This window comes from Epinephelus moara, chromosome 19 (assembly GCF_006386435.1).
Source record: "Epinephelus moara isolate mb chromosome 19, YSFRI_EMoa_1.0, whole genome shotgun sequence".
Classification (NCBI taxonomy): Eukaryota; Metazoa; Chordata; class Actinopteri; order Perciformes; family Serranidae; genus Epinephelus; species Epinephelus moara.
The window spans coordinates 37,108,782-37,135,512 of record NC_065524.1 but is presented as its reverse complement, the minus strand read 5'-3'; the positions used below and the strand labels follow the sequence as shown (position 1 = coordinate 37,135,512).

Below are 26,731 nucleotides of genomic sequence, written 5' to 3'. Positions count from 1 at the left end.
ACTGACAGTAGGAAACCGTAGTGAGGCCGTGCTGCAGACGAATGTCAGGGGCTTTGTCTCTGCACAGTGTCCGTGCCTGCTGCATGCCTCTGCCCGTTTAAACGGAACTGCCCCTTTAACCGCGTGTCCGTACTGCTCATGCTCGGGGATTTGTGCAGGAGTTTCCCCGTGACAAACCAGCTGTGGACCGGAGAGCGCTAGCAGACAGAGCAGAGAGAGCAGCGGCGCTCCGGCAGAGCTGCGGCTGTCGCATCCTGTGATAACAAACCCGGGCAGAGGGCACGTCTTTGTCTGGGAGCACATCCAACAACCGGCAGGAGAGCAGCGCGCGGCGATCATCGTGGGCTCCGTGGTTTTATTCTAACCTCGGAGATTACGGTCTTTGACGCTGAGGCAGCATCATCCGGTCACGGTGTTTACATCGGAACCTTGACCACAGTGGAAGTTATCTGGGAGACTTGTGGGGACGCGCCGCAGAGCGCGTAACGGGGCTTTCTGTTTGTGCAGCTCGGAGCGGATGGCTCCGATAGAGATCGCGTGTACAGTGTTTTTAAGGTCGAAACTGTTTCCATCAAAGTTTCATCTCTTTGTCCCGTCCCGCAGCCTCCTCCACACCGCTCGGCATGTCCTCATAGTGCGTAATTATTGTTTACCCGAGCCCTTTCCTCTGGCGTCACAGGTAGGCTACCCCAGCCTGTATCCACACCACCGCTGATGCCAACACATCACCTCATAGCGTAAGGTGACAGTTTCATTTTCTGATCCGGGGCTGCAGCCTCTCACACACACACACTCCGCGTCCATCATGGATGATGTTGGAGGGATGCAGCTATGCACCCGGAGCAAGTCGTCCAAAAGGAGCGCACGGGACGTCTTGAAAACATACCTGGGAGTATTTGTGATGCTTCATCTCGTGCTCCACACGGAAGCCTCCTCGGTGTCCAAGTCCTGCGATAAGAGCTGCTTTTCAGGGAAGTGCATGAACGGGACCTGCGTGTGTGACCACGGGTGGGTCGGGGATCAGTGCCAGCACTGCCAGGGAAGATTCAAGTAAGTTGGTAATTGATATGACATCTGCCACGTGCGTGTAGGAGTTTAAATCTTACCTGTTGGGTTATTGTTATTGACATTAGGTGTTTGAACCACGTGCAGCCCCTGACCTGTGTGAATATCAGGTTGGTGACAGACATATTTATCCACTATAGACTAATATCAGTTATCTCACTGCTCATTTGGGCTCCTCAGTGTCTTAATTTGTGGCAAACAACCTGTTTGAGCGCGTGAAGTGTCTTAAATGTAAATGATTAGAGGCTTTGGATGCCACCTGGCTCTGTTACCAGAATGTATGAGGGGCAATTAATGCCACGGCAAAACAAAGCCCAAACATTCTGATCTCCTTTAGTCACCTTTCCTGGCTGAGTTATAGTTTAGAAATTGCCAAATCTGACTTAATTTTTCACAGGGTGCATCAAAAGCAAAGATCTCCAGAAGGAGGTAACACGCACACACACATGAGTGGGTCATGCCTCTGCACGAGCGTGCTGTAAATACATGCAGGAGAGTGCAGGTTCAGCTGGTTCAATTCAGTGAGTGCAAAACACTTTTCTAAATATGACAACATGTAATTTTAATGCCCAGACAGCAGATTGGTCACTGCCGTCTGCCGCTCAGAGTGAATGGAGCAGAGCGACTGCCACTCTCGCTGCCACTTTAGAGTACTACACACAGGCTTAAAAAGCCTGCTGCGACTGCTGTCTGGCAGTTGCTCTTAAAAAATGAATCAGGATCCAGAAATTGCATGACTGATATTTTGCCTCAGATATTTCCTGAGACGTTTTTGGCTGCAAAGCTGAGTAAGATGTTGATGCGTGTCAGTGATGCAGCAGCTGGAATTTCAAGGATTCCTTACTTTGCACACGACAGTGATGGGTGGCCACAGACGGTTTATCCTCTCTTATTATGGTGCTGTGTTTATTAGTTGTGTAAACTTAGATGGAAGCATGTGTCCTCTTTATTCAATCCAAACTAGAGGAGACAGTATGCAAACACTTTGAGCTTCACAGGCACTGTCAGAATGGACCACCAGTGTAGATGTGCTTGAAAATAAGGCAGCTCCTTTTGTCACTGGTTTGCACAATTTGCCAGAAAGAGCCATGTCACGTGTCAGAATTATCTCTCTTAGGTATCATACTGGCCTGGATATAAGGTGGTACTTTTTTAGCTGTGACCAGCAGCACTATAGCTCGCTCTGTCGGTCAGTTGGTCCACAAATATTTCCACACACTGTGGTGGCCACAGTTTTCACTCCAGGAGGCTGAAATTTGGCATGGAGGTCAAGTGTGTGTGTGTGTTAGGGTTGCAGTGATATACTGGGTTTCAAGGTATACTGTGATATAAAAGTTGATGGTTATCAGACTGTGTACATTTGCTCATTTATGATACTGAAAAAAAGCATCTGGATGGAGAGTCTCCCCTTTATGTTAGACTTTTTACACCTACTTCCATTGACAAAATGATTTCAAGTTTCAGTTATAGACAGAAAATGTTTTCTCCACCAAAAATGTCCCTTCCATTTTCCTCTCTTTAAGGGTCATTCTGACATATAATAATATAAATTCTGTAATACTGTGCAGTGAAACCGCTATATTTTCTGATACACTTATCATACTGTGAATATCTCATACTGTTGCAACCCTCGTGTGTCAAGATGTGTGGTGGTGTTCATTTCAGTTGTCTAAAAGGGGAGGTAGTGGGAGTATTGCAAAAAAGGCACATATCTTTCAAATGGATTCACAGACATGCACAAGGTTTAGTGGAAAGATTGGTCATGAGCCACAGGACAGCTGATTAACTGTCCATGCCAGTCTGCAAAAAGGAGGTGTGGCAGTGGGAGTGTCTGATAACAAAAAATGTGTAGCTTCTACACAGATTCACATATGACAAACGCTAAAAATCATTGTATTACAGTCAAACATGTTAATTTATGAAGCAACTGATGTGTGAAAATGAAAACATGAGGAACATTTAACAAATATACACCTATTGAAGGGATATGAGATGGAATGGCACAGTAAGCTGCATTTTTTGCATCCTCAAATTCATTGTTTTCATTATGAAGGTGTGGCAGGTGCGCTTAAACACCAGAGCAACACTGTCGCAGTGCGCATGCTTTCACGAGTGCCCGAGTTCAACTTTTGGAAATATCAGTCTGTGATAAATACGGAGAAGAAGTTAATCATTTTAGGTCAGGGCTGCCAGAGCTTTACATCTGTTTGATGTACAATATTTTTGGCCAAATACACACTTACAAAACTACACCTGGAGGAAGCAACCTCAGACGCAACCTGCCACTACGGTCTTGAAAGCTGGCACAGAAATGGCACTCAGCGCCTAACTTTGCCTTTTCCAGGTGGTTAAAGACGCAGCATGTGTACGGCCCCAAAGGCAGGGTACAAGATATGTAGGGTTGTACCCAAATATTCGGATATTCGAATATTCGTTTCTATGGGTAGGTATTCATTATGAAAATTTGGTATTCGATATTCGTTTATTTATTTACTTTTTTTTTTAAACATATTTTTCTGGTGCTAAATGTAGTCTTTTTGTTGTTGGTAAATGTAGGTTATCAATAAAAATCAAAACTTTTAAATTGCATTGTTAAAAATGTGAAAATATAGCATAGCCTACCAACTGAGCTTGTGCACACGGCACCCTTGAGCGCATCCGTCTGAGGCTGTGGATCAATGCCAAGTTTTACCACTTTATCACTATTCCCTCTAACTTGTAGCTGTTTTTTCGTTATCTTTTGAATTTAATATGAATTATGGAACTGTTTTTGTCAACGTTTGTTTCCCCCGTTTTGTACAATAAATTATTGTTTAAAGTTTCAACAAGTTTCTTTTGGAGTGCGTGACACAAGTGTGTTTTGAAAACGACCGCGGACTGTCACCTGCTCAACGCATCAGTACCTTCAGATGCCATGACAGTAATAGCCAATAATGTCAAAATATCATTTACAGACCGATTTAACAGACGATCACTGCTGCCTGACCCGCAGGTCCATTTGCGGGTCCCACGGGTTACGGGTTGGCTGTACACAACAGTAAGGCTATAGACATTATATTCTATTCAGGCCGGCAGAATCAGCAGCGCATCGGCTCTACAGTGCATGGCACTGCTGATTAACCATTTTATTGCAGCACAGAGTGTCTGCCAGCAACCAATTACTTGCAGAGGCTTCCTACAACTTGTTTCAACGGTTCTGATTTAATCAGAAGACAAATTAAACAGGATGACTAGCCAATGTGCAAAACTCCGCATTACAATTAGGTCCGAAAAAACAGAACTTGAATGTTTAATTGTTGTTGGATTTGATCGAGGTGTGTGTGGTGAACACTGGGTCAGAAAGTGGGATTATTCATTTTTGATATTAAGTTCATTTATACAAAATAAAAAATGGATAGGATTTGATAAGTATTAATTTCCCTCTGCTCCTTTTTGGACATGAAATACTCATACTGAGTATGTCTGTGGGAACTCTGTTCTGGATTTCTGCTTATAGTTAAAATTTTTATTATTTTGCGTGTTAGAAATAAACCTAATGTAATCTAATGTAACATGACCAAGCAATGTAGAAAAACACACACACACACAGACAGATAGACATTTGATGCCTGAGAGGAGCGTGCGACCAGCAGCTCTGTATCTGTGGGTCCATCAGTTCATTGGTCCACAAAGCTGTACCCACCCTACAGCAACCACAGCTCTCTATCTGTGAGGCTGGAATTTGCCTTGGAGGTCAAGTGTGTGTGAATGCATGAATGCATGGATGCATGGATGCCCGCACATATGTGTTTGCAGCTATTGTGGATTTGCACTTGAAACTTGCACAGTAGCATTTTTTTTAATTGAGAGTGTGCTGGTTTTACAGAGTGTTGCATTATGGGTTGTTTGTAGCTTTAATGTTGCTGGCTAAGTGGGTTTCTTCAAGTGCATGTATGGTGTGTCATTAAGAGTTAATTAGAAATAAAAGTGGTCTTGTAGCTCAGTTTCTGATGACTGGTATAATGTGTTTTGCTGCCATGGGGAAAAAAAATGCTAACAGCTATAGACTGCTCACACAAGGAGAGAGTGTGAGTTAAACTTCTACAAAGTTAACATGTATTTGGGCCGTATGGAACATACTACATGTAGTCCCATCTGATATCATCTTCAGAGCAGCTTAAATGATCAGCTTCCCCTCCCATCTTCTTTCTCTGTGGCATTAATCGCCCCTCATACCCTCCAGAGAGGATGACTTTACCTTTTCACAATCACCTACAGCCTAATCTGCACAAGTAAGGACGGAGAGATGGCAGGACTTCAGTCTGGTACTTTCTCTCTGGAGCATTGCATCGATTTCTCAGTCAACGTGAGTGTTGTGAGAGCAGGTGAACAGAGCCGGCTGAAGGCTGGACAACAGACGGACAACACGACAGGGACGGGCTTTATTTTGTCTTATGGCAGCCTTGCGGCGAGTTAGTGTCCATCAATACTGAGTGTGAGGCTGTGAAATTTTGCACAGTTCTCTTCAAAAGGTTGAACAGCTGTTTTATCGTCTGAGCAAACACATTCGACGCCTCAAATCTATATTTGCACACATTTTATTGTTGGCAGGAAAAGCATCTTGAGATCAGCGTCAGTTTGGGATCGTTTTCAAAGACAACATGTTACCTTTCACACCGTGATGCAGCATACTGTGGACTGTGCATGAAGAAACGTGAGAACATGGAGATAAAAACTGGGAAAAAGGAAACACACCAAGAATACTGTGTGAAGAGAAAGGTTTTCTTTATTTTTAATGTGTTCAGCTAACAGGTAGCAGCCTCACTGACTTCTGAAGAGAAGATTATAATTTGTGGTTTTATTTGAGTGGACAGTTTGAGTGTTGAAAGGACAAGAGAGGGGGGACGACATGCAGCAAAGGGCCACAGGCGGGAATCAAATCTGCAGCTGCAGCGGCAAGGACATTCCCTTCGTACATGAGATGCTTGCTCTACATGCTGAGCTACTTGGTGCCCCAATTTCTAATTCCTGATCTGAGTCTGGTGAGGCTCAGATTTGGTTCAGGCAAAGGTTAAAGGTTAAGCATTGCAGATAGTAGTAAAAGAGGCACGTAGCAGCCAGACTGAGCAGGTCAGATGAAAAGCCGCAGGCGACAGGTTCTCACCCAGACTAGGTTTAACCTCAATGACATCACTAAGCGGGGACAGTACCTGTAATTGGGCCATTACTGGTGTACAGTATGCTTGTGCCTGCGTAAGAGCTCTCACCAGTGTTGCTCAAAGCATAGTGGCTGTAGGTCAGAGGGAGAGCGCGATTCGATCCCCAGCTCCTCCAGTCTGCATGTCGAAGTATCCTTGGGCAAGATACTGAACCCCAAAGTGCTCCCATTTGCTGTTCCATTGATATGTGAGTGTGTGTGAATAGACACGAGGAGAGCTGGACAGGGCATCAACCCAGCAGCAGGACCGGTATCTGCTCCTTTGTGTGAGGAGGAACAGGAGGAGCACTGCCAGAGCCCTACAAAATGACCTCCAGCAGGCTACTGGTGTGCATGTTTCTGACCACACTGTCAGAAACAGACTCCATGAGGGTGGCATGAGGGCCCCACGTCCTCTAGTGGGACCTGTGCTCACAGCCTACCCACAGTTCTACCCTCTAGTTTTGTATAATGGTGGTGGTTTGTGGGGTACTTTTTGTATCTGACCCTCCTTATGCATTCATGTTTTGGACATTGGAAATGTGGCATGCATTGAAGATGCTCTGAAAACATTGCATTGTGGGCTTTCTGTGTGTGTATTCTGTCTTTTCTATTTATTTCATGAAACCATGTGTGTGTATTAAGCCCGGTTTATCATCCAGTAATCCATCAGAGAAAACATGGACTCGAGGTTGTTTTTCGGGATTGTGAAAGAGAGGAACCTCCCCGTCAACAGCCAATGTTGTAGAAACAATGCTGCCCGAACACTTGTGTTATCTCAAGGCTTCACAGCACTTGTGGCTACATCAGCTGTATCTATAGTGAGCAGAGACCGGAGAGTAGTGGAGCAGAGAAAAGGAGCTGGGCTTCAATATCACTGCTGTGCCCTGAAAATACTCAATAGCAGAGGCTCAGTGGTCAGTGGATTGCAGGCGGGATGGTCTGGGGTGCACACACACACACACACACACACTGTTGTGTGTCATATCCACACAGACAGACCCAATAAAGGAGAAATAGGGAGTAGATTCTGTTTGTCTATTGATTTGAGGTATTGGTGCTCGGTGTAGTTTTATTGGTCCGCAGTCTCACCCTTTGTTTTCCAATGGCGTTGTCTCTTTCTCTTTGTTTATTCTCTGCTGTTCTTTCTCTCTTTGTCTAGACCAGACAACGTCTTGCTTGTTCTCACATGCAAAACACACACAAGTCACACTTACACACAGACGCACACCCAGGGTTCAGTCTGGAGCAGATATGCAGAATTAAGTTGGAATTATTTGGTAAATTAGGAAAATCTTTCTCTCTCCCTTTCTGTTTCTGACCGGTCCCCTCCTGTCCTTTGCTGAGGTGGTATTTGTTACATTCACACTACAGTCGTCCTTGTATTTGTAGGGCAGTGGATGGTGACTCTGACACTGTTGTCAAAATTAGATGATTTATTTATCCCCCTGCATTATGCACTCAATATTGTGTTCGAGAGTTGTCTGTCACAGACCAACAAGTCCAACAAGTTTGTCACCGCCTCCTAGAACAACCTGTGTGAGTGTTTTCTTATTTGCTGTCTCTACCATTAAGGTCAGATTAATATAACTAATGTAACGTCGCTGTTAAAGCTGCATTTGTAATCTTTTTTGTGGCCACTAGGGGACATAGAAACGTCAAGACAACATGACAAACCCATAGCCCTGACGTATTATTGCGTAGAATGCCAATTTCACACATGATATCAGCCAGGTCATAGCTCGAAGCAGCTCAACAACAATGAGTGTCGTACATGATAATCCATCGTTTTAGCTCATGTAGTGTGTCGTGGTAGAGGACAACTGATACCACGTCTGGTGACGCCTCACGTTCACGACTTCTCCCGTCACAGCCGTCACTTTGACCAGTGCAAACACTGAGCGGTCTCCTGCTGTGGACAACATCCCAGCCCTTTGATATTTCCAGGGCTGTAGTCTCCTGGTTGACTAGTCGATTATTTGGACGCTATGCTCTCGTCCGACCAAATTCTGATTGGTTGAATAATCACCGTGTTACTTTCATAAGGAGAAAAGTGCTACATCAACAGCTTTCCAGGATTAATCCATTATTTCCTGCGGCGGGGGGGGAGAGACTAAGTTACCTGTGAAAATGGGGGTGTGTTCAAAACACCCCCGTTGTTGACAGAAAGTTGAACTCGCCCACCCTCACGCTCAGCGTCATGGTGACGCAGACCTCCTGTCTGTTTCTGTAAGCTGACACCATTTCCCTCAGTGGAAACANTAGTATAAGACAGTTGTTTTGTCGGTGAACCTTGTGAGTTGTAATGGAGCCAAATTATGTGCCGTAACCTTTGTTACATGTTGCTGCTAGGCTAATTTATACAATGTAAAATGCCATAGGCTTGTGCTAATAATGTTAGCATGTTGTATTTGTGGGGGAAATGTGCCCAGATAAAGACAAGTGTGTTATGTTGTCAAACAGCAGGGGCACTTTAGCAACCTGGTGAGTACTACCATTAGCATCAGGCTAGCAAAGAATGTTGCTTCTTCATAAGGCCTTGGAGATAGGATGAGGAGCTCAGACATCCGGAGGGAGTTCAGAGTACAGCTGCTGCTCCCTCATGCTGAGGTGGTTCGGGCATCTGATTGCGATGCCTGCCGTTAGAGGTTTTCAGGGCACGTGCAACTGGTAGGAGGCCCCGGGACAGACCCAGAACACACTGGAGGGAATATAAATCTCATCTGGCCTGGGAACGCCTCGGGATCCCCCAGGAGGAGCTGGATAGTGTACCTGGGTAGAGGGACGTCTGGAGTACCTTGATCAGCCTGCTGTCTCTGCGGCTGGGCCCTGGATAAGCAGATGAAAATGGATGGAAGTTGAAAGCCTGGTGCTTCTCATGAAGATGCTAAGGGTGCCTTTGGCATCAGTATCACATACAGAGGAGCGTGACAAGGCACCTGTATTCGATGCCCTGGTAATGAGAATGAGCTGGCACTTAACAATGTCCCATTAAAACCTCACACCTTCTGTCGCTTTGACAGTTTATGTAAGCATTGTAAATACCGGCCATCTTGAACTGTTTGAAAGGGCACCAAATATTGTTGTTTTTGTTGCAGCTGTGTAAAAACCCTAGAAAACATTTTTGTTGTTGGATTATCTGCATGTATAGGCAGCAGATTTTAGTCCAAGAATGATTTGTGGCTTCTCACACATCCACGAGTCTTTTTGAGTCAGGTGCTCGCTGTCGACTGCGGCAGTGAAACGATGCTCACCAGTAGGAGCTTCTCATCCAACTAAACAACTTACCTGTTTATCCTTGATTAACCCTACGGCGAAGAGGATGCTGCGAAACAGCCGTGGACCGATGTGACCGTGCGTCTGGCAGTCTCAGCATCAAACTGTCTAATGCGGCACATCAAAGTGAATCTATTTGCCTAAGGTTTCCTAGCATGAAGCGCTGCATTAATCTCACTTTGTCTCTTGCATGCTAAGTGCAGGCAGCCAGAAACACTGGAGGCCACGGTGAGATGAACTCACACTGATCAAACATTCTGAGTCATTATCTCCCAGCAGAGATGCAGCAGGAGTTTCTGGAAAAGGATGTTGATGGCACTAATTGATAGAAGGAAGAAAAAAATAAAATAAAATGAAATAAAAACTCAGGTTTCTCTCGTTGCTAACTCGCTGTTGTAAATCCATCACTCAGTGTGCAGAGGCCACAATGGAGGTTTTTGCCTCTCAGACAGCTGGAGCCGAGTAAGCTGTATTTATCACACTGGAGCCTGATAAATGGACTGAGGCGACTCAGAGTTCAGACAACGCTCTGCACGATGGGATTTGAAAATGTACCACCTCTTCAAGTCAGTCGGAGAAGTTACTGGTATTAAACTAACACTCCACCTGTCCGTTCTTCTGAAATAAATATATAAATACTATTTTTATTTCCAAAATGGGATTATAGTTTTGGATTAAACCCCTCCGCTACATGTCTGATTTAATCTGTCTACTAATACAGTGAGCGCAGTTTGGATATTATGGTGGCAACAAAATCCTATTACATGACGTTGGAGCCCATTATGGTTCCCCTTCAGCTCTCCACATCACGTGTGTGTGGCAGCACCATGGATATCCTGAGATTGGTTCAGAAAGGTCAAATGAAGTTCAATTTAAGGTTTCAAATAAGTTAACCTTTCATTTCTTCATACAGAAGGTTACTTAGCTAAATTCACCAATTAGGAACCGGAACCAAAATAGACCCCGCTATCAGAACTTAATCCAAGTTTTGATTGACTGAACATCTTGGGGAATAAAAGTTTCAAATGTTTTTTATTGACAAAACAACAGGGATTTTTAAACAAGAGATTTATACTGTATGATGATGTAATGCACACTAAAAATACAGCCAATTAAAAAGTGTGAAGAGGTTTTGACTCAAGTCAAATGACTTAGACTCGAGTCAGATTTGAGTCACAAATTTGATGACTTTAGGCTCGACTTGCACTTGTACTTTACCACCAATGACTCATGACTTCACTTTGACTTTTGACTTAAACTTGATATGTTTCCCCAAGAACAAAGATTAAAAAGCATTATATTTAAAAAGTGCCAGAACTCAATTAATATAATTTTCTGAATCAACTAACATTAACACTTTCCATTCCCAGCAGCAATACTTAATTCCCCAGATGATCCACTTTGTTGGAACAAAGCCAACAGCATCCAGTCAAGTTGCAGGACAGAACCATTAAGCCCAGTTCAGACCAAAGATTCAAGATGAGATGAAACTGTTTCAGAACGTTGCAGAGAAAAGTTGCAGCAGTGTGAACTGACTGTCTTAGCTCGATTCAAGCCGGGTGATGATGTCACCTGCAACTCAGCTGGTTAAATAGCCACCAGCTGGTTTTAGAACATAAAGCACATCACCTGTTTGAAGAACCAATAGGCTTGTCGTGAAATCAAAATGACCACAGACAGGTGTGGCAGGTGCTCTGTCTCCACAGAGCCCTCTGTTCTGTCCTCATGGTGTGCCGGTGTTGGACAGTGGGTCATTGCTGCTCGCTGTATGTGTTTATGCCCCCCCCCGACAGGACTTAACATTATGTTACTGAGCGGCAGTTGGACAAAATAAAGATTAATAATTTCGAAAACAAACCACAGCATACAAACAAACTTGTTTTAACAAAAAACTATTTTGAAAAGCATTCATGATTTTTTCTAAATTTAACATCTTACTCTTGTTAAAATGGCATCATTTTTGGTGAAGAGGGCAGTATAAATTGACCTATGGCTAAGCCACTCCCCCCTCCACTCACTCGGACAAACTATCAACATTCAGTGACTGGGCGCTATGACAGGTGTCACAGTACACTAGTGTTGTAGTACTTGAGATCGGTCTTGGTCTCGAGACCGGTCTCTTGAGGGTCTTGGTCTCGTCTCGGAATCGAGGGCATTTTTACTCGGTCTTGTCTCGGTCTCGGACTGGGCGGACTCAGGTTTTTTGAATGAGACCGGTCGAGACCACCACTTATGCTTTTTGTCCGTGCTTTACTGATAAGCGTGAAATCTCAAAAACAGCTAATAACTTCAAATCATTGGTAGCACAAAGATTTCCCCCAGCTGCAGCTGCTACCTGCCCGGTGTCAGTGTGAGTGACTGACACGCCCCCTGCACACAGAGGATGGAGACGGCAGGAGGAGAGGCTGTGTGAACTCTAAGATTTGTTTCATTGTGCTCTGCAACAACAGAGCAGATATTGTTTTTGTTGTTATATTTATTTAAAAGCAAACTTAAATAAAAAAAACTCACATTTAGATGTTTTATTATGATTTTCCTTAGATATATATGGTCTTGGTCTTGTCTCGGTCTCAACCTCTAAATGTCTTGGTCTTGTCTCGGTCTCGGTACTCTCTGGTCTCGGTAATGTCTTGGTCTCGGTTGGTGCGGTCTTGACTACGACACTGCAGTACACGGCATTTTGCAGGAGACAATTGATGATTTTTGGAGACAGAAGTAACCAAAAGGGCCTAAACTACGCATTGGAGGGATATATTCATCATTTTATTGTTGAGAAGGTCGATGAAAAGCTTAAATTACAAGCCTAAATTTACAGGTCACAGTGTACGCTTGTGAACCGCATCTGGTTGCCGTCACCATCAAAGACAACAAGTTAAAGTGCCACTGAAGTTAAGGTTTTTGGCTCAGAATATGAGAAAAGGATAACGGCCTTTTTACCATCTTTACCAAGAGTGTCTCTCCGTTAGTTTGGTGCTACAGTATTTACACTGAATCATTCAGCATAACGTTTGCCAACCTTTGTTATCTCTGCCATTACAGATAAGTTAATGAAGCTAAGCTCCAGAAGTTAACGTTAGCTTAACTAGAGCCCTTTGGACAACAGCTAACAATGATGTACGATCACCAAAGTACAAAACTAGAACAAAATAGGCTAATGAACTCCCAGCAAACAAGGTGACATGATGAACAACGCAGCTAGGAGCTAACGTTAGGCTAACTTTAGCTAACGTTAGCTAGAGATGTTAAAGATAACTTTATATTTCTTTCCAGCAAAGTGACAATATGTTGCCTCAAACACAATGTTGACTTACCTTAGAACAGATGTAGACATCATTGTTAATCTTATTCACGTTGAGTTGATGTTGTGGTCTAACGTTACCACACAACTTTATCCAAAGGAGACACTTTTCTCGGTTGAGATGTGGTTTAAAGTGTAAAAAATACACCTGGTCGCCCAGCCTCTCAGGATACCTTGTGTCAGAGTTGCATGTACCCCATGCACACCGTTTGACCATTTTTAAACTTCAAATCTCAGAAAAAGCTCATAAAACCGAACAAAACTGACTTTCTGTAATGCATTTCAATGGACGTCCAGGCAGAGAATGTCCAAGTGTATGGGAATGGCTATACGCACTGTGATTCTCATCGCGTTTGAGGGCGGGACTTAGCCATAGGTCAATTGTCTAGGCCTTGAAAGTCAAAGTTTTGTACTTGGGACTTGATTTGGGACTTGTCAGTCTTGACTTGGTCTTTTATTTCAAATGTGCAAATACATTTGGGATGTAACTTTGTAGGCTACTTGAGTGCAAAGACTTGAGACAACAAAGTTATCATGATCACACTTTGAGTAAAATAATAATATAACTATAATATATCATAAGTGTGCAAATACTGCTGCAGCAGTAAACACAACACACATTAGTATGTCAGTAACAGCAGATGGTTGTGAAGTGTGACTCGGTGGCCACGTCATATCACCAAGCCGCAAATTCATGCTCATAACAAGTGGTCAGTGCAACAGGGTATGCTTTTCTAGAGCTTTCATGCACGTGAACGCTGGTAAATAAATATCACCAAAATGTTATTGGTAGACCAATCTGCAAAACACCATATAAGTGTTTTTAAAAAGCCGCTGGAAACACAGCACATGACTCGCTACAGATCAACGGTTTTGTTTGTTGGTCTCCCCACTGTAACATGCTATTGTGCCTTTATTGTGGGAGTAATTTATTTTGTCTTTAAAGTTGTTTTAATATTAAACCATCTAGAATGTCCCACATCAGTTTCTTCCTGATTGATGTGCCAAAATGTGAACAAGTTGAATCTGCAGGAGGGTTAGGGTTAGTCTCTGACAAACACAAACTGTGACAAGAACACATGTTGCAGGCCTGAGGAGAACATTCAGGCACTGACACCAACCATAGGACATCCTTCTAAAAACACGACGTTTCCACACAAACTCATTATGTTCACAGTGAACGACAGTCACAAATATGCACGGACACAAAGTGCTCTGAATATGAAGCCTGCCGGCTCTGTGGTGCCTGAAGGTAAAGAGAGGGAAGCCGTTCAAGGACAAAGCAACCACATGAGTGTTATAGTGAGAGACAGGCTGAGTGGAGACAGAATAGAGTGCTTTTCTGACATCAGAGTCATCATCTGCGGACACAGGCTTCAGACCGCGTGTGTGTGTGTGTGTGTGTGTCTGATTATGTGTTTAAGCCTCAGGCAGTGTGCAGTGATGATGACACAGCTCGTGAACTGAAGTTGCCACCGCACTGCTGAGTTGTATGGTGTGTGTGTGTGTGTGTGTGTGTGTGTGTGTGTGTGTGCGCGTGTGCATGCATGTGAGAAGGCATGTGAGTGTTTGGGAGGGAGGAGCATCGGACGGCCATCTGTCCAGTGTGTGTTAATCCTGCTCTGATGAGAGCGAAAGCAAGGGCAACACACACACACACACACACACACACACACACACACACACATGCACGCACAGTTGGATTGGTGGGTGTATTACATGAATCATAACCCCCTGTGTTTCTCCCTGAGGCTGTAGCGGCTTCAGAGAGATGGCAAAGGTCTGTTCTTATGACATCATCATCATGGGACGGTGAACCCCGCTGACACTGTATCTGTAACTGCATTAAAAAAGACTTCAAGGGAAAACTCAGGCTGTCTGATGTGACTTACTCAGTTTTTTTCAAGCAGATGAGTTCTTACCAGAACATTTTCGGTCGTCACTATGTCGTATTAAAGGGATTTTTCGGTTGTCAGTGTTTAGTATTGAAGGGATTAATACAATCTATTGATTATTAACATGCCTTGTTTCACTTACAAAATAGACTTAAGAGCATACATTTAGCTCCAATTTAGCAGAGCTGACGGAGAGATGACTGGAAATGTCTGTGCCTATGTTCTACCTCTAAATTTGGTCTTTGTACGATGATGCAGCAGGAAAAAGTCTGCACGCTTTAACTGACAACCTGACAGTAAGTGTCTGACCATTGAGCAACATTGTGTTACACCAGAAGCTCGATGTCCACACAAATCTACCAATATTGATGACGTGCCGATGTTATCGTGCATCCCTACAACTTTCAATGCAAGTGACAGGAATAAAATAGAAACTGGACACACATGAATTCATCTCTATTAGAGATGCACCGATTAGGCCTGTCGCGATATGCGATAAGTCGGTTAATTGCGCAGTAAATTAAAAGGGAGAGGGTAACTTTTCTGGCCGTGGTTAATTGCCATATTCATGTGTGTTTGTTTTCCTCGTCTCTCTCCACCAAAGAGACTGGACGACGAGAATGTTCACTGCCGTGCATCGTCTGGCAGCCAGGTGAGTTGGTTCATTAGCGTAATGAACGGAGGGAAAGCTCTTGTCATCCAGTGTCTTTGTCTCTGTGAGGGAGGCGGGGCTATGGGCTACACACACACACACACACACACACACACACACACACACACACACACACACACACAAAGTGATCTTCGTGAGGGGGAGACGGGGCGGAGAAAAAAAACAGAGAGTTGAGCGTAAGAGAAAGACAGGGAACTTGTTCCTAAACCAAATGCCACGGCCCCTGTGTGGGAGTGTTTTGGATTTAAACCAAATGACAGAGGGGAGCCCAGTAATTTGTACGAGCCGGTGTGCCGGGTTTGTTCTAAAACCATCTCAACAAAAAGAGCGAATATGACCAACTTAACGGCACACCTGAGAGTGAGAGACTGACAGTCTATTTCTTTGTATTTATTTTGATATTTTTACGTGATACTATTTCTTTGTATTTATTTTGATATTTTTACGTGATATTTCGGATATTTAAGTTTAATTTTTTCGCATTCCTAAATATTCTTGTTAAATACATTTTTATTTCTATTTAAAATTGTGTACTTACATCAATATGCCTTTATTATCATTATATAAGTTTAAAAAATGGTATAAAAACAGCAAAATTACAACAATAATAAAAATGGTCTTAAAAGCACAATATTACGCAATTATCGCTTATCGCAATAATTTCTGACGCAATTAATCGCCCAGCCAAATTTGTTATCGTGACAGGCCTAGCACCGATCTAGCTTTTTCAGTTTCGATACCAATCACGATGCTGTGGCTTTGAGTATCAGCCGATAGCCGATACCATGGTTGACCTAAAAAGCTATATACCTTTACATGTAGAACAGAAAAGACTAGAGGCATCAGGCATTGATGACTACACAGTTCCTCCCTAAGATAAAGTGAAACAAGATGAAACAGATTAATGCAATGATGAACTTTTTTTTTTTTAACAAAAATAAACAATTGTGCAACAGCAGTTGAAATAGTGTGAAATACCTCCACACAGCAGATTCTCTCCTTCGCTCCATGACGTATGACGTAGCTTGCGTCGCAATAGATTTAAAGGGAAAGGATCGCCTCAGGTATAGGTTGCATTTTCCGATACCCAATCCATCTATTTTGATGATCGGGGCCGATATATTTGGAGTTTAGTTTCTCTCCTTCGTCCTGTTTTCCAGTTTTATGTTCACTGTTAGCTGTATAAGAGTTTGTGTAAATCCTTGCCGCTGGGCTGATGGCCCAAGCCAAACCAAGCCAGTGCAACACATGAAGCTTCACTGTTTAAAAAGGGCAATATCTATTATAAATGAAACAATCATTTAATGAAACTTTGGTTTATACAGAATAAAACTATGGAGAAATCACCAGTTATTGTAGTCGATACTTTAAACCCACAACCAGCCAGTGTATAAAATCTCTGTCTCCTAATGATGATGTCACAACCTCTCCATCATGCCCCACACAGCCTCAGTGGATCAATAGTCATTTGGCTGTGTGTGTACAGTCTGTACGACCCGTCAGACACACTCACCATTCACTTTCTTTGTTGTACAGTAATCAGATCAGTGTTTGTGGTAAAGTCTAGTGTCCCTCCATCACTGGATAATTAGACAAGCGTTGAGTTAAAATGTCTCCCATTAGAGTACAACAGAGGACAGTTGGCTCATTGGGCTGGCTTTTTGTTCAGGTTCAGTATGTGCGACAGCATTACTTAAGTGGTATCTGGCTGAATATCAGGCTATGATATATGTTTTGTATTCATCTGACTACTGACATGATGTTATTTGTTTTAAGAACATTTTATTTTTCTGTGTAACTGGACCGCACCATTAGGAAGTCCTGAACGTGAACAGATTTGGATCAGTTTTTCACAGTTGGACTGAAGCTTGATAGATTTTCGTCGGTCTGTCTTTGTTTCCAGCATTGTGCTGCACCACAGCAAAGACTGTTCAGGAAATCTGTGTCAACAATTTGCTTTCTTTATTAGTTTTTTCACAACATGTTTGTCACTAATATCTAGAATCTGACGGGCAGTCTGCTGGCTCATCTGCTACTTTCAGCAATCGCATGAGATGATTGATGGCGTAGCTACTTTGATACTTTGCTTACTTTGAGTTGATTATTGATTCAACAGCTGGATCACTATTTCATATATGAATGTACATTTCTGTTTTGTTGTGGCGGGAAATTATGAAAGACTTGCGCCACAAATTGCAACTGTTGACGAACGCTGCTAGTTTTGTAGCAGCTCCTCCATTTTCTGTGAAGTGCAGTGTGGGGATTTATCAAAAGCACACTTGGAAATCAAACAAATTTACTCTGGACTCTTGACAGCACGTATTAACTTATCCAGTGTAAACTATCTTCACAGGTCCACTCAGTTATAAAAACCTACAGCCAGGCCCCAGTGATGTTCTGTCTGCTTAGATCAAGTAGTGTCCGACTGTTATTACTGTGGGACTCAGAGCAGGGACTCTATTCATCTCATACCTGAGTGGATCCATGTGGACTCTTTATCAAATCTGATCATCATCCCAGAAGAGAAATATGTGTCTTAATGCCTCTGCGCTGGCAATAGCTGTGGCAGGAGGCATTATATTTGTGGGTTGTCTTACCCATTCTTATGAATGCGATATCTCAGCAACACCATGAGTGAATTTTTTGGCACAAACGTCAGAGAGTGAACCACTGGGGAGCCAGAGGGAGCTTGGTTCCTGTCAATAAGATAAGAGCCCCCTTCAAAACATGTTTCTTTTTTATTTTGGGCGTCTCTAAAATATTGACAAAAGCTTTAGGCTATTAATTTCTATTTTTCTGTACCCTCATCTGGACTGTATTTGTATAGCGCCTCTCTAGTTTCCCGACCACTCAAAGCGCTTTTACACTACATCACATTCACCCATTCACTCACACACTGGTGGCCGAGGCTACCGTACACGTTGCCACCTGCTACTCAGTAACCACTTACACGCTCTCACACACCGATGGAACAGCCATCAGGAGCAATTTGGGGTTCAGTATCTCGCCCAAGAATACTTTGACATGTGGACTGGAGGAGCCGGGGATCCGATTAGTGGACAACCCGCTTTACCTCTGAGCCACAGCCGCCTGCTGTTGACTATTGCTGATGTATGATTCATGCATGAGACTGATTCATCACTTGTTCGCTTTAATAAACATACAGGCATGCATGGTATTCTTGCCATCATTGCTGAAGCTTAAAGGGCCAGTGTGTAAAATGGGTTGAAAACAGTGACATGTAGCATTTAGATTCTAGATTGCAGCGCTCACTCGCTCGCCTGTGCTCACCCCTCCTGTCGGCAAAGTTACGGTGGCCTCCGAGGACCAAAACACTTTGGAAAAATGGCGTCGTCCGCGACAGAGAGCAGGGTCTCTGCCGGTAACATATCCGAAGCAATGAGCAATGAGATGAGGATCTAAACCATATTACGATGTGTTAAAGGTTATCAGTGAGAGGTTAGGAGTGTTTTATTCCTAATTGTTTTGGTAACACGAGCAAACATTAGCGCAGTAATGCTAAATAAAGTCATGGCACAGTGCGGCAAATAATCGTTACGTTGGTAGGATAACTGTTAACGTTACATATTATAATATGTGTTTGCAGAGTGATTTTCCACAGGAGACAGGGAGAGGAGGGAGAGGGAGAGGGAGAGGAGGAAGACGAGGGAGAGGAAGAGGTGCAGGAAGGGCCAGGCGACGTGCCTCAGCCACGGAGAGGGAAGAAGAGGGGAGGATGTTATGCCTGTTATGCCTTTGACATAAGACTAAAATTTTCGCAAGTGTTTTACGGTAATTGCTCTACCTGGAGATGATGTAACGTTACGAACTCTCCTCCTTACTCCCTACTTGTCGAGTCCGACACGTAACGCTATTATACTACGTGCTGACAAATAGTAGCATTTATTTTAGTAGTTTACCTGTCCAGCAGAAAACATGCCACTTCAGCGTCGGATTGAAGCTCTTTGTCCTTCATGAACCCCCTCCATCGCTGAAAAACATCACCGATGTTTATTCTCTGCCGCCGCACCCCCAGTTAGATACTGAATTGGTGATGCTACAATCTCTGAAGTCGTCAAAAACCAGTGCTTGATCAGTGGCTCCAGTGACTTAAAAGCCGTCCTTTCAAGTCGGCATGAAACGTAGCTGGTCGCTGTTGATGTTTAATGGCACCCAGCAGCGTAGGGTGAACGTGGTAGGACAATGACAAAAGTATAGGGCAGGAGGGGTGGTGAATGGGTCTCCAACATCCAGACTACCTGGGAGGACGATGTTTGCTTCCCACGTGTTTGTAAAGCCAAACCTGTTTTTTTTCCACAACACAACCACATGCTTTCCAGCTGTACTGCTGACAGTGTTATGGTTCTCTTCCTATTAGTGCCTTCTTAAGTTGCACACACTTTGATCTAGTTACTATTCTTACCATTTTGAACTTAGCCTTGCTGGTTTTGGGCCCCTATCCAATCAGGTCTCTTCTTTGAAAATGAATTTATGCAACTCAAGTGTAAGTTTTCCATGAGGTCCAATATTAATCAAAACTTGATGAATGTTGGGAAAAAGCTGCTCACCTGTGTGCAACTTGTTACCTGCCAGTTCACTGTATGAACCCCTTGCTACTGCCAGCGTTTGGCATCTACTCTTCTTGTGGCTACTTCACAACAAAAGCCGTACAAAAGTTTCTTCACCAGAAGGCTTTTATTGTGGCGGGCAAACACAGAAAGTATTGAGTTTGTGTGAAAGGTTTTGTGTGTGTGTGCATGCTTCTGTCCATCCATGAGCTTTAACCAAACAGTGAGTGAGACTCTCTCAGCGGCAACCACAGAAACAAATGTGCAAGCTTTATTATCCTTGTCTCAGATGTGTGTGTGTGTGTGTGTGTGTGTGTGTGTGTGTTTCTGTGTGGTCAGGTTTGCACTGCTGACTGTGTGTAGATGATCCTCCGGATCTCTGCTGAGGCCGGAGTTATTTTCCTGGCAGGGAGCATCTCTTTGGATTCAGACCTTCCTCTCTGTTTCTTTCACTCTTCCTCTTTTCATCTCTTCATCTGTACGCACTTCGTGTCTCTCTCTGTCTGTCCCAGTGGATATACGCACACACACACACAGACACACACACACACACTTTTCCTGCAATCCACCCAGAAACAGACGCGGTCCCCTCTCGCTTCCAAACTGTGTTTTCTCACAAATGATTTCATCACTAAAGCATGTGCTGGCTCTGCCTCCATGTGTGCCTGTGTAATTCTTTGTCTTCTCATGTGTGTGTTTGTGTCTTTGTGTGTGTGTGTGGAGAGAGAGAGAGAGAGAGAGAGAGAGAGAGAGAATGTGATAGCAAGTCATAAACAGATACACATGTACCTGGTGAATACACACACGCACTGCCTGAGGGCGTGCAGTCATTTTGTCATGTCCTGTCACTTTCTGCCAGGTGGCGTGGTCAGAGCTGCATGTTCGTTACAGCTGTGCTCAGGATCACCTGAGGCTGTTATTGTGCTTGGCAGATTTTTTACACCTGTTTTTTTTCAGCTCAAGATATCAACCGCCATTTTTTACCAACAAAAACCCAAACATGAATGTGATCAGTTAATGTGTTTGACATCCAGATAAAATCGAAATTTGGTTTACACACTGTCATTTATACTTTAGCCACACATCATGTGCATCTCTCTCTGCCTGATAAGACATTTGATTGGTGTGTCTTTTTCTCACACTTGTCCTCTAAAACTCTAAGAACCGCAGGGTGGCTGCAATGCACCGAAACTTTTACAAATCCAACAAGATAAAAAAGAAGCAGCAGCTCGGCTTTCCCCCCGTAGCTCTGATTATGCATTTTGATTTTGCTAGGCAAAACGTAATCTTCTGTTAGAAGCTGCTGGTGAGCTACACAAGATAATTACCAGCAACAGCTACACTCAGGCAGTGGAGAACATTACATTACAGTGCAGTAAATTCATTTGGTAGATGCTTTTGTGTAAAGCAGCTTATATTGATTCAACCTTTGTAGGAAAAGGGGATAATTGTCGTCTTGCGTTCCTTCTCAGCAAACAGTTATACATGTGTTCTGTCAAAACAAAGAAATAACAAATCAATCCAACACCTTTTTCGGCATTTTACCTACACTGGATAGCTTTAAGTGTGGATTTATGTGGGAAAGATGAGGAGTACGACATGCAACTTAGGTCGCCTGCGAATAGGGGTGGAAATCACCAGAGGGCCCACGATTCGATATTATCACGATAATGCGATATGCTGAGTATTGTGATAAAATATAGTGCAATATATTGTGCTTCCTTTTTTCCCAACTGCAAATTCAACATCAGTTTTACCTCAAGTTTTCAGTCTGTTCATCGACTTTAATCATTTCTATTGCAGCTAAATGTGACACAGAGCAGACAGACTGACCAACACCATCATAACACCTGTCAGAGATGCTGCATACACCTGACAGACTGAACTGTGGGCAGATTTAACACCCTTTGTAATGTGCCATTACAGTCTCATGTGAATCCACTGACCTTGAAGTCCAGGCGTCACAGGTTAACGCCACCCTTCCTGCTGTACTCAAATATTACTCAGCTTTATGCTTCACTTCTCTGTAGAGCTCGGGTACGGCTGTGTCGGAGAAAAAATGTGGGGGCGGAGTCACATACCTGGGTTCACGTGTTTTTAGCATGTAACAAAAGCCTTGGTTTTAGTTTGATCTTTGAACAGGAAGTAGGTGATGGACTGTGTTATATTCTCAGCTCTTTCACAGTTGGATGGTAGTTTTGTCGAGCTAAGTGTGTCCAGTGCTTGATTTTTCGGCGGGGCGGGTTTAGCATTAGCTCAGCCATCAGCGGCTAATGCTATCTCTTGATGGTGGAGTGTGAGGTGAGCCCTCATGTTCGTGGTATTCCCAGAGTATTTTATTCTTATATGACACTGCTTGTGAATCACGTGTGTCATATTCGAATCCTTCTTTCCTTTAGTGCGAAAAAATCTAAAATAAGTCCAGACGTTTGATTTAAACGCTGATTTCTGATTTCTTTCTCCCGTGCCTCCATCTTTGTTTCGATGAACTTCCTGCCAAATGCAGCTGATTGAGACCTCTGCTGACCTCACCAGGAAAAAAAAAATTGTAGCACCAAAAGTTGTGTTAAAATGTGTATTTGCAGATATCAATAGTATTGATACGATATCGCCACACAAAATATTGCGATACTTTGCTGTATTGACCAGCCTTTTACCATTTGGAGGTTCAGTTGGGCAGCACTTATTTTCTCTAGACAGACATAGCGAAAGGAAAAGTCTCAGTGACACACGTGAATCATTTGTCCGCTCCAAAAACACAACATGAACCTGGCTTTTCAAACCTGAGGTGCCCAATGTGTATGTCAGTGTCCATCACTGCTGAAAGAACTGAAAACTGCCAAAGACAAATAATAATAATAATACATTTTATTTAAAAAGCGCTTTTCAAAGTTCTCAAAGTCACTTTACAGAGACAGTTCAAATACATCAAATAAAACAACAATTTTCAGCAAAGACATCGAGGCAACAAAGAGACTGCCTTTCAAGGTCTAACCAAATCATGTTGGTTGTGCCAAACTAATTGGGTTTGTCAGATTATGAGATAAGATTTACTCAATAAGGCCAGAGTTGGAGCCACTTCTAAAGATGCATGCAAACTGTTACCTTAATTATTTTAAGTTGAATCTGTGGATTATTTTTTGTAGTGTATATGTGGTGCCAGCCAGGAAAAAACAAACAAACAAACAAATGTAGTGAGTCATTTTCGGAGGTGAACGTTCTCGTCCCTCAAGTTCCTCCATCTCTTCATTCTGTGACATCCACAGCCATGTTTGTGGAAATCTGTTTATGAATTTTCTGCCATCTGGCCGTCTTTTTAATGTGAAGAAGAAGAAGAAGAAGGAGAAGAGTGGTACAAATATAAATATTATACGTACTGACTTCTTCAGTATTCTCACTGGCAGAAATGCACAGGAGGAAATGCAATACTACCAGCGGACCAATCACGGTTACATTGCCACCACATGTAGTTACATTTCTAGGAAGGTGAACATCAGAATATGGTGTAGGGTTCACATCTGCTCAGAGACTATGTCATAGATCAGTGGTTTTCAAACTTATTGAGCCCAAAGTACACCAAAGGGAATGCCAACATCTGAGGGCACACCTGTATTTGTATCTGAGCTTCTATATCATGTGTTATCATTCTTATCACGACATGAGACAGTTAAAATAAGAGAAAGAAGACAGGTAGCTTTCATGATGCTGTCAGTTTTTGTTTCTCTTTTCTTTCGGTGGTCGGTCTTCTTCTTGGTTTTTGCTCCGTACAATAAAGCAATCAATTTTTCGTCCTTTTAAATGTTACCATCCCTCACACTGGCTGCGAATCAGGGCTTCTGATGTGTCACATGTTTATAATTCCCACACGCAAAGAGTGACAAATAGGTTCCCCGAGAAGGTTTTTTTAAATTAAATTAAATTGCATTTTTAAGCTAGTTTGCCTCGTTAATGGGGAATGGGTGTGCACAATATATTAATACAGTCAATTAAAAATTCATTCATAACTTTCTGTACAGGCTCAGTTGAATATTGCAATAACAATGTGTCGTGACTGAGACGTGCTCGTTTTTCTTGAGAGGCCACTATGTTTGAATAGTTGTTGTTTTAATGTGGATTCTTGTATTATATGTTGTATTCGCTGCATTTTAAACGTGTTCTGATCGGCTGCTACGTCGGCCAGGTTTTTCTTGTCAAAGAGATGTCCAAACTTAATGGGACTTCCTGGTTAAATGAAGGTTAAATAAATAATAAATAAACATAAATCTTCCTCACCTGACACAGTTATTACTTCTACAACTGTCGAGGATTAAATTACACAAGAGAGCTGCAGGCTTATTTTTGTGGTCATCCTCTGAGGGGGGACAAGGTGTCCAGTCTTGCAAGACTGACAGGTGCAAATACAAAATCCATATAATTACATACAGAAATAAAAGAGACATAACAGGACAACTCTGCATTAGTTTTTGCAGAGTCCCTATTATGAGAGACTGTTTCTTCAAAGCTTGCTTCACATGACTCTGCTTCAGTCAGTTTCAGAGGAACTGGAAGTTTCTAGTTTATTTCTGGCATGGATTCAACACAGGAGGATAAATCTACCTTAAGATAATAAATGCTTTAAGTCATGCTTCTCATATAAGCTACCTTTCACATACATGTGTATTGTGTTTAAAGGATGCACCAGAGATGTTGTTGGGATAGCCAAACTTTTTCGGCACCTCCTCTGTGGACTCTGTAAGGAATCTCTGTTCGATAACTGGCACTGCTGCCTTTATAATGATCATTTGACTGCTCTTCATTTTCCGCCCTTAGTTTTTGTTCTTTATGGTGTGTGTGTGTGTGTGTGTGTGTGTGTGTGTGTGTGTGTGTTGGTGTGGGAGCTTTGATGTATCAGACAGCATGTGCTGCTGGAGTGTATTCAGGGCTTAGCAAGCCTACGTTGGGTGTGGTGTGGGGATTTTGTGTGTGTGTGTGTGTGTGCATGCTTATAGAGTACAGGAAAACATCCCATAATATGACTGAGAGGCTGACAACATGGGATAGTGATTTCAGTTGTCATGGCAACGCCTCGCAGCCCCGTAACACCACAATAGTGTTTTAATGCAGACCACATGTGATGGGGCTCACCATAGGGGCGGACACACGCATGGGAGAACACATACACACATATAGACACACACACACACACACACCTCTGCCGGCTGCAGGACACAGTGTATAATCAGCCTGTGGCCTGACTGGGCTGGGTACAAACTCTGTAATAATACAGCGGCCTGTTGTCAGACTGTAATAAAGGCTCTATTTCTGCACACACACACACACACACACACACACACACACACGAGTGGAGCTGCATCTACTGTCGGGCTGTGTCAGGACTCAGAGGACAGAATAGCTTCTCTTTTTAAATGAAAAATAACGCTCACATTGATCGACTGACTTCATCACCTTGAGTTCAGATACCAGCTCAGGAGTCACGTCATTCTGTAACAAAACTCAAGACAAGTTTTTGGCTCCTGTCAGAGGAATAAACTGCTCTTTGACTGATTCATAATGTACGGCTCAACCCCTCCTTATATTTGTCATGTCCGTATAAAAGTTTATTATTCCACTGGGCGTATATCAGCAAGAATGATGCACATTTCTATTTTGTGCAACAATCAGTGGTGGAAAAAGTCCTCCAGGGCCTCATTACACAAACTTCCACAGTCTTAAATCCTATCTCATCTCATCTCATCTCATCTCATCTCATCTCATCTCATCTGTAGGGTGACATTTAGGACTCTGGGCGTTACAGCAATGTACCACAAGTGTGACTTTACAGTGAGCCAAGATCTTTTATGTTTGGGCCTCAGCAAATGACACACAGCTAATAAGGGGTTAAAGTAAACAACTCGATTTATTACAACACAAAAATAAACATTTAAACCCAACTTGTCCCGTATAGCACAGCACAGATGCTGCTTCCTTAGTCAGTTGTTTGTCTGTAAAACAGTTCAGTCCTTAAAGAAAACAACAAACCTTGAAATTCCTAAAGGGATGGGAACAACTGAGCCTTGGGGAAGGATGGGAATAGGAGAGGGCTGTGGGATTGGCAGATTGGGCCTTTGTGGTGCCCATTTGCTGCACATCTGTGTGTATGTGTATGCTTGGGAGTTTGTGTGTGTGTGTGTGTGTGTGTGTGTCAGCATGTGTTTGTCTGTTTTATGTATTACATCATTTGTGGAGATGTGTGTGGTGTGTATGTATGTTATGGTACTTGTTTGGGGGACTCAGTTAATATACTTATGGCAAGTCTAAATTGGTGGCTAGAGGGAGGCTTAGCCGTGACTATGTGACCCCTAGATATGTATATGTGCACCGTGCTGTGTGTATATGTTGTGCATGTTATTTGTCTTAATAAAGACTAGTCTATACCCATTGAGTGCACAGGTGCCCAGTGTTTGGGATACAGGTCACAGGAAATTGCAGATTAAATAGTCAACTGAACCCATTAAGAAGAGCAATGTATTCAGACAGAGTTTTTGAAAAATGTGGGACAGACAGAATGACACACTGGCAGTGATTATGTACAGCATAAATTACCAAAAATTAGAAAACACCAACATTGGTCCACAGGGGGAGCCACAGCGATCGGTCACATTTTAGCCATTTTGAAGCATTTTTCTGTTGTTATAGCGCCACCCAGTTGCCAATTAGAGTTAAATTTCTCCAGTCACCTTGAGGCGTCCTGTTCTACATATCTACCAAGTTTAGTAAAAATCCATATGGCGGTTAGGCCTA

At 43.0% G+C, this 26,731-nt stretch overlaps 1 protein-coding gene across 1 annotated transcript in view; it reads left to right on the top strand.

The window, feature by feature from the left end:
- Positions 1 to 225: 225 nt before the first annotated feature.
- The window catches only part of atrnl1a (attractin-like 1a), a 428,607-nt gene continuing 402,101 nt past the window's right edge, over positions 226 to 26,731 (top strand). The window contains exon 1 of the mRNA XM_050071268.1: positions 226 to 1,050. Coding sequence (XP_049927225.1) covers positions 806 to 1,050 — 245 coding nt within the window. The 5' untranslated portion in view covers positions 226 to 805. The remainder of the gene's footprint in view (positions 1,051 to 26,731) is intronic.